This window comes from Eurypyga helias, unplaced genomic scaffold, assembly GCF_000690775.1.
Source record: "Eurypyga helias isolate BGI_N326 unplaced genomic scaffold, ASM69077v1 scaffold17680, whole genome shotgun sequence".
NCBI classification, from domain to species: Eukaryota; Metazoa; Chordata; class Aves; order Eurypygiformes; family Eurypygidae; genus Eurypyga; species Eurypyga helias.
In genome coordinates, this window is record NW_010226470.1 from 6,956 (window position 1) to 20,316 (window position 13,361).

Sequence of the window (13,361 nt, forward strand, 5' to 3'; positions counted from 1 at the left end):
TGCCAGGGAGCTCGCAGGGTAGCTCCAGGGAGGGTGAGCTTCTAACGTCTCTCCGATTTCACATCGCAAGAACAGTGACCAAAGTCCTTCCTTGGCAGCCCTGCGGGGTTTATCTTCGCTGCTGGTGAGAGGCCGAACCACCAGCTTAAGCACCTGGTGCTTCTGCGGCTCACAAAGCGAGGTGTGGACGTGGCCCGGAACGGAGCCGAGCTCGCAGGGTAGCTCCAGGGAGGGTGAGCTTCTAACGTCTCTCCGATTTCACATCGCAAGAACAGTGACCAAAGTCCTTCCTTGGCAGCCCTGCGGGGTTTATCTTCGCTGCTGGTGAGAGGCCGAACCACCAGCTTAAGCACCTGGTGCTTCTGCGGCTCACAAAGCGAGGTGTGGACGTGGCCCGGAACGGAGCCCAACCATCCAGAGCCACGTTCCAACATGTACCGCCAAGGCCTGGACCACCAGCAACGGCTTGGGGAGCTCGGAACTGCAGAAACACAGAAGCTTGCTGGAAGGGCAGAGGACTGTTTTTGTCTTAAGCAGGTCAGGACCAGTTTGTTGATGGATTGCTGATTGACACCACTCAGTTCTGCTGCCAATAAAATAGATTTTATGTCGTAGCTGCCCTCGGAGCATATATTTGCCTTCCTCCACAGCGTCTGCTGCGGATGGTGCGGCACCCACGACCAACACGTCGTTGCAGCTGGTCTCTCACCCTCCTCAGCCCCAGCAAACGGGCAACGTGCCCCACGGGATGAGACAGGCAGGCGGCAGGACTGGCAGGTCTTCATGAACCCCTCTGTCCCAGTCCCTGTAAAACCCCAGGGGTCAGTGCCTAAAGGGGCTCCCGCAGGCGCGAAGAAGGCGATGCTTCGCAGCTAATCCAACAAACCCCACACTCCACGGACTCCATCGGTAGCTGCAAAGCTTTTATTTCGGCGTTGCTCGCTCACGGCCTTTGTACCCCCAGGGAGCGCGGCACCCTAACGCTGCGGCTGCAACGTACCTCAGCGCCCCTCAGGAGAATGTTGAAAGCTGACAAAAAGCTCTGAGTAAAAACAGACGGAATGTTTATTGACTTAAAGGCTCGTAAAAAACCTCAATTTATAGGCAGAAAGGACTTTTGCTTCTTTCAGATAACCACGTTAGCTTCCACCTCTGTAGAGCTGCCGAGTGTTTTCATTCCACTACAGAGCAAACGGGGGGTAGTCGTTTTTATTTTTAGCTTTTTTTACCAAAAAGCAGCTCTGCTAAATTTAGGGCGTGTTTTTTGCTAGCCGGGACAGATGGTCAGTGAATGAAATCTCCCCTGGCAATGTTCCATGGTGGCAAGTGAGGTGGTACACCCTATCTCCTACCTACAGGAGACGTTTCCAGGACCTTTCCCCCACCGCTAACAAAAACGACCGCCTCCTTTGTTTTCAGTCGCTCACAAACAACGCAGCTGCTCATCCAGCGCTGGCAGCGTTCGCAAATACCATCTTACAAGGCAGGTACTTTGACCTTCCCTCCTTACTGCCAGTCACCTGCACGAAATCCTGGGGTACGTTAAGCTAAGTGGGTAGCCAGAGCAGCGCCTGAAAGGAGAGGGGAACACCGGAGGTGACCAGACAGATGCTGGAATCACCCACAGTCATCCATTTTTGTGTTCCTACCGCTAGTTTTCCTATGTTATTACCGGATTTGCTTGGAAGCTAAAATGAACGACCCGGATTTTGATCTAGACTGAAGAAAGCCCGGCATGTCCTATCACCCTCTCTGCAAAACACCACGACCCTGCGCTTTGGGCTCCCAACGGGTACCACTGTAACTACAGCCAGCCAGCTCTGGGTGTCCTGCGATTCACCCCCCATCGTCTCACCGTGGAGGCCCTATCCAGACCGGCAGCTAACTCTGACCTCAATCACCTTCCAATTGCCCCAGTTCAAGCACATAAATTGCATGTTAATGCCCGCAACTACTCACCCCGGAGTTTGTTGCAAGTCTTATGAAAACGCAGAGACAGCAAATCTAAATAGAGAGAGCATCAGGTATGCGGCCGTCATTTGTGTGAGCGAGCTAGCTAGCTGATGAGAATCAGATCCCATGGCACAGTTTTCGGCCGTTGCAATGATCTGATAACGCTCCCACAGACCTACACCAATTGGCAGATGTGGACAGAAATGCTATTTCCAGTTCTGGCCCCCACGGTGAGATACCTTACGCAGGCCACAACTTTCCATGCTGCTTCGGATTTGGCGTTACTTGCAAACACACCGCCTCCAGCCCCCAGAAAGAAACCATCAACACTAGGAAGCACAAAATCTGAAGCTGATATGATGTCAGGTGATTGCAGATAGATACACGTTCCTAGCACTATAAATAGTTTCAATAAATTCCTCCAAAAAAAAGGAGAAAAAAGGGCTAATTGTCCCTGCAGCCACTTGTGGCCACAAGTCAGGACTTTTCTAGGACCCCCTATGGCAGAATGAGTAGCAGCCTCGGTTTCCATTTCAGTTTGGCTCCGAAGTTAAAAGGTGACGTGACACTTGACAAAACATTATTCTTTTCAGAATGCCTAAATTAAATTTCATTTAGAAGTATTCCATGCAGTTTGTCAGGTAAAGTCTCATTTTCAGACTTGGGATCTTTCAGAGGTTTGAATTCCTATGCTCCAGAAGCCTTGAAGTGACTGTACTTACAGACGAGCTCACTCACAGCACCTTCCTAGCATTTTGCAAAGTGCGCTTCCAGCTTTTTCTTATAAAACATCTGCATAGAAGTGGCATTCAGTGCTAAGAAAAAGTTTTAATCTGTTCAGGACTGGCACTCCTGGTGAATTCCAAGACCTGCTTCCATACTTCCAAGCAACGGACATTTGCCCGAGACGCCATCCCACAGTGAATATTAGGGAATTGTTCCGGTTGTTTGACTGCTGTTACATACAAATGCCAAATGTTACGTATACGTGTAAATGCAACGTTTCAACAGAATAATTCAAATTTTGTTTCAAAACTTAAAGACCATTTCTAAGCAGGCAGAGATTTTAGAAGGATTTCTTCTTTCCAGATACGCATCCGTTGACAGAGGAACTGGTTTTGAGCGTTGCTCCCACTGAGGGGCAAGAAGCCATCCTAGCTACTTCGAGCAATACAGTGCTCTAACTACTTAAAAAACCCCAGAACGTCAGTTTTATTTTATCTTCCTTCTTTTGAGATTGTCTTTCTTCACAACTCTGGTCTCACTTTGGAACACGGAGCCTGGTAAGTGCACAGTGCAAGAAAAAGTGCATCTGATGAGAACAATCATCAGAGGGAGGACAATTAGCGAGTTTGGTTTAGCTCTTCCTCTACCGAAGGGCGTACAACTCCTCAGTCAGATAACTATCTGCCTCTGACCACCGAACCTCTACTCTCAACAGCTTATCCATCCCAGGGCCACTCCTTTCCAAGGGGCCTGGGTGTCTTAGAAGGATGGTTTCATAGGAAGGCTCACTCCCACTGCTTTCCTGATCTGTTCTGGAATAAGATGAACTTGCCCCTCTGCAGACCAGTAATAAAGAGAGGCAAACAACACAGGAATTTATGAAGAGGAACATGCAGTTAACTTCGTAATACCTTAAAAACCTTCACACAAATGTACCCACTAAACGAAGCAGCATTTTGAACACAGGGCCGTGACGACGGTAAATGGTACAAATGGGTACATACCACAGTGCTGCCATTGTGCATGTTGTGTGTGTCCTTGTGGGCATGGGCACAGAAGTCTATGCAGGCTGTGACACCCGAGAAAGGCCGACCGTCCTTGGAGCCGAGCCGACAGTCTGGGCCCATGTGTTCGTTTTCCACCTAGAAGTAAAATAAACTACAGGTACTTGGGACTGAAAGTGAGCGACTCGGAACCCCATGAGCCACGACCGCACTTGTGACGGAGCAAACACGGCCAGGAAAATGATCGGTTATCTTGCTATGAACCATGCAACACACAGGACTGGATGTCAACGAGGTGATCAGCTCAGCCAGAGTCAAAATGTCTTTAAATAACACGCACGTTTTATTTACGGTAGTATCTGTGAGCCTTTTACACATGCAGAGCTCAGGGCTTAACTTACCCGTCAGCTGGAATACGAAAGGCGCAGTATTCTAAGCCTAACCAAATAAAGCAGGCACTGCAAGGAAGCCACGGGGTTCACCGCATCTGCGAGGCCAGCGGCTGCCTGCTCGGAACTACGGCTACACCGGCTGGAAGTCACAGACCTACCTGGTTCTGGAAGGCTTCAGGAGCAAGCTTTTTATACACCGGAGCCACATCAGTCGCTAAAGTTTGCAAATTGTTTTCAAGGAGTTCCTCCTGCAGAGAGAGGCAACATTTAGTGTGCTGTAATCTGCTTCCAACGAGCTATGTTCCACTCAAAGTAACAACACCTAGGAGAGAAAAATCATACCCCGGGTCTTCTTTCAGTGCTTTGCTTACGGGGCCTCAGTTTATGCCCACACAGCCCTGCTAAAAGACTCTTAGGTGTCTGCCTTCTCTCAGCGGTGTCAGTAACTCCGAGCGGCATTTAACTTTGATTTCAGCTCTGGGGGGAAGACGTACATTTCTAACACAGCAACAGAACTCCCATATCGGGGACACCGGATAAATATTCTGTCCTTTGGGGGTGCACAGCTCAGGACTTTATGGAAATGCCTACTACATTAGGAAGTAATATTCCCGTCCTTGGGGTAAGCCATATAGACATGGAACTAGCAAGGTGGGTAGCATTTAAGCTCTTATTCAAAGAAACAGTTGCTAAATTATTTTCCAGAATTTTGGTTTTCCAGGAAAATCACCGACCAGCTGGGGAAGAAACGGTTGGTGACACACTCCCTATTTCACTCTGCACCATGCCAGGCTTTGAGACAACCGCAGCTTCAGGTTTGCACATTGCATAGCGGTAAAAAATAACAGCTTACTTTATTTTGTTTAAAAATCCCCACGCCAACCCCGTATCACCATATACCATAACCACCAACGTGCATAAACATAAAAGGGTACTTCCACGTTTTTCAGCGTGATGTTACATTACAAAATGATACTGGTTTCTTAATTCACGCTACAGCCAGTTTATCGACTGCTGATTGCTTCCGGAATTTTTTCTGGACTGCACTGAAGGCAACGCATCCGTAACGATCTCTCCTGCGCACTATTCTTACCTAGATGCATTACACCCTTAACCTCATCTCACTCCATCCAGTGCCTCAAATGATCCAAATCTTTCTGGACTTCGAACTATCTTCTTCTTAATTTGCTATACCTCCTAGCTTTATGCCATCTGCAAAATCAGCAATATCCAGTATTTAGCTACGAGCAGTACCTGCTAGAAAAATCAATGACAAAAACCAAAGGAAAAGAAAAATTATTTACCCATAACTTCCCTTCTTCGAGCTGCACCGACAACCTGCCCGCCCACTGCAAGCGCCCCAGCACCAGCCGCCTGCAGCTGGAAGCTTTCTGCAGCGTTGGGCTGAGGGTGCGGCTGCTACCCTCCCAGGCGCGCCCTGTTACGGAGCACCCCATCCCCTCCCCGCTGCAGAATCCAAAGGGGCTTTGAGACAACTTCCATGGGAATGGGGGAATAAGGGAACGCACTTTTCGATCATGCTTCTAGATGTCCTGGTTAAGTCATGCTCTCCTCTAGGTAACTGCTTTCACACGGCAGCAGAGGGCATCGGCTGCCAGAACTCTGCCGGTTGCCAGCCAAGGAACAGGCCATGCCAGCCACCCCCGGAGCGGGTATTGCTTCGGGGCGCTGCTGTGGGTGCCGCTGAGCTTGACTAAGTGCCCAGGGAAGCTCAGGGCGGCTGTTTCACGGACCCAGCGGGAGCGATGCCACCAGGGAGTCCCACAGAGCGTACTCTGATCAGATGGACCTATCTGAGCTCTCTCGTCAGAGATCTGGCACAGCCTCGTATCTCATCAGATGGCACGTACGAAGGTGGCCACCCTCGGTGACTCCCCAGCTAACGGTGTAAAAAAACATTAGAATCCTACAGAGAAAACACACGCGCAGAATGCTCCGTGCGCAGCTTTACATGGGGAGAGCTAAAAACATGGGATCACACAGAATGAAAAAGGACAGAGGAGAAGGAATGGGATTCCTAAAATGAAAAAATGCCCAAAACAAATTCCCTCCCGAGACAAGCCAGGCTATTTTCAGCCAGCACTGCCTCAGCCACACATCCCGTGTGCGTGCTCTGTTCTGCTGAGGCAGAGCTTCCCCACCTCAGGCGCTGCCGAAGTCTGTGAATACCCTCGGTGCGAGCGGACAGCGCAACTCGGAGGAGACCGAGGGGTTTGCATCCATCTGCAGACGCGTAAAAGATGCTTCACCAACTCTTTCAGGAAAAATGAGACTTGGGAGGAATATTCGGCTCCAGTCAGTCAACTGACATCTCTCTCTTCCAAGAAACAACTAATGTTTCGAACTGTGTGTACACGCACATGTGTGCACTAAAAATGCCAGGATACCTCTCCTACTACCTGGACTCCAACCAGCCAGGTCTTTCCCGTAGCTGGCAGCAGTGGAGTTCTGGGGTTGAGAAGGGTTGTCGGCCACGTAACTCAAAAGGAGCGCTAGGTAACTCGCTGCCCCTCAGTGCGTGTCACGCGACGCAAGGCGGATGCGCTAGTAAAGATGTGACACTTCTGCCGAGGGCCTCCAAGGGAAGTGGGGTTAGAGGCAGCTACAGTCGGAACAAAAGGCTGTTCTGCGTTACCCCCGTTCATCAAGGAGGGGTTATCAGCTTACACACCTTCATTCCTTCTTCATGAGCATATCGCCAATGCAACAAACCAATCTGGCTGGTCTTTTCTAGAGGTTTGTTACTTCAAAGGCATCACCGCAGTTTCTGTGCCATCCGGGCCTGATGCCGCCGCCAACCTACGCAGCAATTACGCTACCCCTGCACTGTGTCACTTCCGTTCCTTCAAAACCACGCTGTCCGCAGAACACGCGGCCCATCGCAGGCGGCAGGCCAGGCCGTCCGGAGAAATGATAACCACTACAGTTACAAAACGTGTCGTTGGGTGCTGTGTGACCAGCTATGCGCACACGTGGGAGAGAAGGGGTGGATACACTGTGGGTAACAGGTTCCATTTCCAGTTCTGAAAATCACTGGAACAACAACAACACATTACAAACAGTAACAGAAATAAAACCAATCTTACTTGTTTGGGGTCATCGGTGAGAAGCCTAAATTTCCTGGGGTTTTTGCTCCTGGCAAATTTACAGCCATTGAAATACATACTCCACGAACAGCCAAACGAGAACGACGCTCCACAAGTTTCCGGATCAAGTCCTTGACACGCGCAAGTGCGACTGCGAAAGGAAATACAGACACGTCAAGTCAGCTGACAGCACAGCTCTCAGTTTCTTTAGGTCAAGGCTGTTTGCTGTTTCTTTTAGAACACACAGCGTAACAGCACAGGAATGTATAAAACACACTGTTTACCCAGGTATTTTCTGTCAAGGAAATATTTCTGTGCACAGGACTGACTTTTTTTTCCCCCATAAAGACAGTCTCAAGTCCTACCTCTGGGAAATACACAACACTCAGCTACAGCTATATTAATATACCCATGCTCCTTGATTTCGACTTCTCCAGTTAGACACCATTTTTATGCAGGAGAATACCACTCCTACAAAAGGTTACCCCTAAACCCGATAATTAACTTGTTACGTGCGGCAATACCATTAGCTCCAGACTGGTCCAGCTTCATTCTGCCCAAACTGAGTTTCATACTGAAAGGACACCTAGTGGTTTGTAGTTTTACAGGAGCTTTTGTGCATTTATCTGATTAGCCTTACTACTGACCCCTCAGGTTACTTATCGTTCAAAAGGCAACACAACACTCACTTACTGCTGAAGTCACTTACTCTTCATTCAGCGCACACCTACGGCTCGTGGGACAGCCGTACTTTCTGAGACTCTGCGTCAGCTCTTTGTACAGCGTGTCAGCCAGGAGGTGTGGGATCCCTTCCCAGGCCAGTATGAGAATCACGATGACGGCGGTTTGGCAGTGGTGCCCTGCGCGCTGACGTACCAAGCACAGCAACTTCTCCTCATCACTACTTCTTCGTATCACCTGGAAGAACCATTTTGTTTATTCTCTGGTGAGCGTGGGAAACAGGTAACGTGTTACTCTGGGACACGTAAAGCCTGGAAGAGTGAGAAATACTGCTGCCTGAAGGGTGTCCATCAGCAAGCAGGACTGACAGCATCACACGCTGCTGTCTGCTGTTGGACGTGATTGTGTGTTGCCTTTTTACCTACAGAAGAAACAGCAGTACATTTTACAGAAAAACTACAGAAACAATAAAGAAGATGCATTAAAAGGAAAATAACCACTAGAAGGAAATAACGATCCCAAGACAAGAGACAGATTGAGAATCATAGAATCACAGAGTTGATTGGGTTGGAAGGGACCTTGAAAGACCATCTAATTCCACCCCCCCTGCCATGGGCAGGGACACCTTCCACTAGACCAGGTTGCTCAAAGCCTCGTCCAGCCTGGCCTTGGACACTTCTAGGGATGGGGCATCCACACCTTCTCTGGGCAACCTGTCCCAGTGCCTCCCCACCCTCTCCATGAAGAACTTCTTCCTGATCTCTAATCTAAACCTCCCCACTTTCAATGCAACCCTTGTCCTGTCACTACAGGCCCTTGTAAAAGTCCCCCCCAGCTTCCTTGTAGCCCCTTCAGGCACTGGAAGGGGCTATAAGGTCTCCCTGGAGCCTTCTCTTCTCCAGGCTGAACACCCCCAACTCTCCCAGCCTGTCCCCTCGCAGAGGGGCTCCAGCCCTCGGAGCATCTTCATGGCCTCCTCTGGACTCACTCCAACTGGGCTATATCCTTCTGATGTTGAGGGCTCCACAGCTGGACGCAGCACTCCAGGTGGGGGCTCACAAGAGCAGAGTAGAGGGGCAGAATCCCCTCCCTCGCCCTGCTGGCCACACTTCTCCTGATACAGCCCAGGATACGGTTGGCTTTCTGGGCTGCCAGCGCACACGGCCGGCTCATGTCCAGCTTTTCATCCACCAAAAACGCAGCCGTTACCTTGACAGCAATGCAGCAAACAGGCTGCCAAACCCGAACGCAGGTGGGTGAAAGCCCATCACAAGTGCACATGGATGCAGGTGTTGATGGTTACCACAGTTAAATATCAGTACGTAAAACGGTTCCCACCTTGCAAAGTAAGGTTAGAAGAAAGTGATGAAAATAAACTGTGTTCTTTGGGAAGGAAGCCATGAGATTTTTCAGAACAGATCCCTGGACGACCTACATTAACATCCTTAGTGGAGTGCTGAAGTTCTTCACTCAGCTGTTCAATATGCAAAGCAATCTTTGTCAACCTTATCCCTAAACCACAAAGACTCCAACCCAGGTGTCAAGACCTCAGCGTTGAGGTTCGAGCATAGTAGGCCTTGACCTCTCTCAGTCATGAGGCTAAATCCTCTTCCTCCACTCTGTCGTGCACAGGATGGGGACCAGGAAGCCTCCCTCCCCTGCGGTGAGCTGCTGGTGAGCCCCTGTGTTGCAGATACTCCCTGCCAGCGCCATAACTCGTGCAGGACAAGCCGTCTGTCACCCTGGCCTTCCACCCAACACCCCCCTCTCCATCAGCAGAACTCCCACAGACGTGTTACTAGCCATGGACTACGAAAGCAGGAAGGCAATGGAGTTTCACTAACTCCTTGACTACCTCCAAATAGCTGAGTTTTCAGGCAGATTCCCTCTTGGAGTGATGCCACAGCTGCTTTGTCACTAGATGTGCAGCTGTCATTTATACGTGCCCCCTAGCCTGATCAGCTGAGAATATCTAAATTATCTAAACTCATTAAAAGCCGGGACCAAAGTACACCTGCAATTAATCTGCAGCTGAAAAAGCTTGCAAGAGATGAGCAGTCTCAGAAGCAACCTGTGCAGGCTGAGCAGAAAGAAGCAAGCAGAAGGATAATCTGTGTGAAGAGACAAAGTATCACCCTTCTGAAGTTACCCCTACAGCCTTACGGTCAACCTTCAGCTTAATGGGAAAACAGCACATGCATCCAAGATGCCACTCCCATAGGGAAACCTGGTACCTCTAGGTTTCTCCGTATGAGATCAGGTGGCCCTTTCGGAGTTCTCGCATAGTTCTAAACTGGAAACACACAGTCCAGAACAGTGATAGACAGACAGAAGAAAATGTACAGTTTCCTTTAAACTAAGACCACACTCCTCTGGAGTTAAACAGGGAGGGAAAACCCCACACCGGAGCAGGGGGATGCTGGAAGGAGGCTGTGACCCCATGGGCAGCCCGTGCTGGAGCAGGCTCCTGGCAGGAGCTGTGGCCCCGTGGAGAGAGGAGCCCAGGCTGGAGCAGGTTTGCTGGCAGGACTTGTTACCCCAGGGGGGACCAGGCTGGGGCAATGTTTCTCTGACAATGTTTCTCTTGGGGGAAACTGCCACTGCCCTCCTTGACTGGCTGACTCATTAGTTACATTAACACTGATGTAATGATGTTAATTTCCGATTTGTCATTTGTCTTCCAGTGCCGGACTACATCAAATTAATTTTTGAGCTTGATGAGTATATGAATAGACATAAATTATATGTATATTTTATTATTTGTACATACATATTAAGCTAAAGTAAAGCTGAGTGTATTTGCTTTTGTTGCTAAACCTGTGGTTATGCGAGCAATTGGTACAATCCAAAACAGGACTACAAGCTGTGCACATTTCAATATACAGACCAGATTTCTTACTGTTTTTCTAAGCCATGGATGTAGTAGGGCTTTAGCTGACTGATCATTTCTTCAATTATTCTTTAGCTATCTTCAGTTTATTTCTCAATTTCTATTCCAGTTTCTGCAGCTTGAAGTTACTGGGGTGGTTCCAAGACCTTTTCACGCTCAAACATCCCCAAACCATACAGTGTTTTAACCAACTGCCCCCCTCCACCCCCTCTGCTTTACGAAAACACCTCACTTGTTAGTCATACACCACCAACACCATCTTAACAAAGTCATTGAGAGAGTAGCATATACAAAATCTCAGCCTTTAGTCCACTCCATTCTTTTCATTTCAGCGTGCATTTGACAGTGCTCCTCCTCAGTAAGGCAAGTAAGGCCACAGAGAATACCCTAATAACACAATTTATTAATCAATTCTTGATGCAATTATTTAAAATGTGTATTTACTTGCTACTGAAAGTTTGCAAACATAATTCCCAGCGTCCTACTTGTTTACCTATGAAACACTGAGATGTCAAATGCAAGTTACATATGCAACAGAGCAAGAGCCTGAATGTCTCCTCACACTGTGAGTGACACACAAATCAGGTGGCAAAGCTTGTCTCTAAAAGTGGTTGGTACTCCTCACTGTTTCTGTGATGTAATTAAAAAGAGGCATAAAGGAAAAGAGGTCATACTTCAGTGTGTTTAATTTTGGTCCCTAATGCATTTAAAGGGAATGAGAAGATAAGGCTTTGTTCAAATGGGTGGAACTTTCAAGCCAGCTTTTTAAAATGGAAGAATAACAACTTTCTCCCCTGCAATTACTTTTCCACAGAAAACAACCACACCTTCTCAGTGACTCACACAGAAAAACAATATAACCAACAAACCAGACCTGCAGTGAGTCTGTACGGTGTTATGTCACACTGAAATCTCATCTTTTCGCAGGCAGGCAGGGACAGACTAACCCTCAACTCCTTTTAGCAAGCGTAACTGTCATCAGTGCCAAGTATCCATCCAAAGATTCCTGCGTTAACAGTGAACAGCCTGCTTCAGCTGCGATGCAGCACTTCTGGAAAGGAGCAGGCCTGACCGACTCGCCCAGACACTGAACCGATACCTATCGGCCCTCTCCCGCACTCGCAGTAACTGGGCATGAAGCTACACGCCACCCGCCCCCTTGCCTGTTGGCTAACGTAACCGTATCCAGGACAAAACCAGAACTGAAATGGGACACACCGCCTTCCAAACGGCTGTCTTACGCACAAACATATTTGGACACAGAAGCACAAGCATCATCCTCATCGGTTGCAGATTTGGGCAGGATGCTCATTTATTTTGGCCATTTTCAAAAGCAAGTTTTGTAGGTCCCTCCTGCGCCAGGGTCGGGCAGCTGCCCCTACTGCTTTGGGTACCCTGCCTGCTCTGCGTCATGACGACTACCCACGGGTCCTTGTGTTCAGCTAAAGGAAGGCAGCAATTTGTACCCAGATACGCTCCAACAGCAGAATCTGAGAAGATGAGCAAGCCTTCATGGTGAGGCACCGCCTGACAGCGAGGACAAAATACAGCCAACAGCTGCAACGGCAGGACACCACAGCTAAGCCTCTGTTTCTACGAGTCACGAGGGGAGAAATTTACCCATTTTCTTAACAGAAAGCATCAGCCAAAAGCGAGAGTATATGTAATGAAGAGGTGCCATATGCACAGAATTCGCTTCAGCAATTTAGTTATGGGGTAACTAAATTAAGTTATGGGATAAACAAACTCCCTCACACATAAGGGTAGTGAAGAGACGGAAAGGGATGCTAAGAATTAAAGAATACACAAGCAGGACAAGATCAGAGGAGTGGACTGTCCAGCCTTGTCCTGATCCTGACAGTGACTAAGAGGACCTGCCTAGGGATGAGCAAGAAAGGCACTTGGATGCAGAGCACCTTCCAGCCTCCTGCCCATAGCAGGGAGATGTGCTCTCTCCCAGCTTTTGAAGGATTTGCTTTCTGTGCACTTGTCCACCCACTTCTAAACCTCTGCAGCATTTTACCATCAGCTTCATCCCTGGGAAAAGCTTAATTCCAGATGACGTGAAAGAAAAACCATTTACGTTTTCTTCGTGCTGCGCTCGCCCCCTGCTGCTGCCCTCCAGTCTGACTTAGGATGAGACTGAACAACTCTACATCATCAGCAGGTTGTCACCTCAGTGCCTCCCACTTTTCCCAAAGCACTGCCGAGTGCGCTGAACAGCATCCGTACAGTTACGCTATCGACAAAACCTGCTCCAGCTTACGTTCTACTTACTCGAGTTACTTCTTTTAGATTGTTGAAGCAACTGTCTCAACGCCTGGCAGGAGCTCTAGAACAAGGAATAAGTACACTGTGAATAAAAATCACTTGATGTCCTTAAACATAAGCCAGTCTGTCTAAATTAGCACGTACGTGACTTACGCAAGTAGCTAAGAGTCAGACTGCAGAAGCTTGGCGTACCAGATGCTGAATTACCACATGGATGAGAAATTACTTTCCAACTTAGGGTCACCAGAACAGTTGTGTTAACTTTGACATGATCTAAACCAGACACCACTAGCAAACACTACAGAATGTTAATTGTGAGTTAAATAGTTCATGAAAA

General features: G+C 48.6%; 1 protein-coding gene across 1 annotated transcript in view; it reads right to left on the reverse strand.

The window, feature by feature from the left end:
* TET1 (tet methylcytosine dioxygenase 1) overlaps positions 1-13,361 on the reverse strand; it is a gene marked incomplete at both ends in the record, with an annotated part of 28,971 nt that overhangs the window by 3,790 nt on the left and 11,820 nt on the right. Inside the window, 4 exons of the mRNA XM_010153300.1 lie at positions 3,684-3,821; positions 4,234-4,323; positions 7,183-7,333; positions 7,892-8,100. Of these exons, the coding sequence (XP_010151602.1) occupies positions 3,684-3,821; positions 4,234-4,323; positions 7,183-7,333; positions 7,892-8,100 (588 nt within the window). The remainder of the gene's footprint in view (positions 1-3,683; positions 3,822-4,233; positions 4,324-7,182; positions 7,334-7,891; positions 8,101-13,361) is intronic.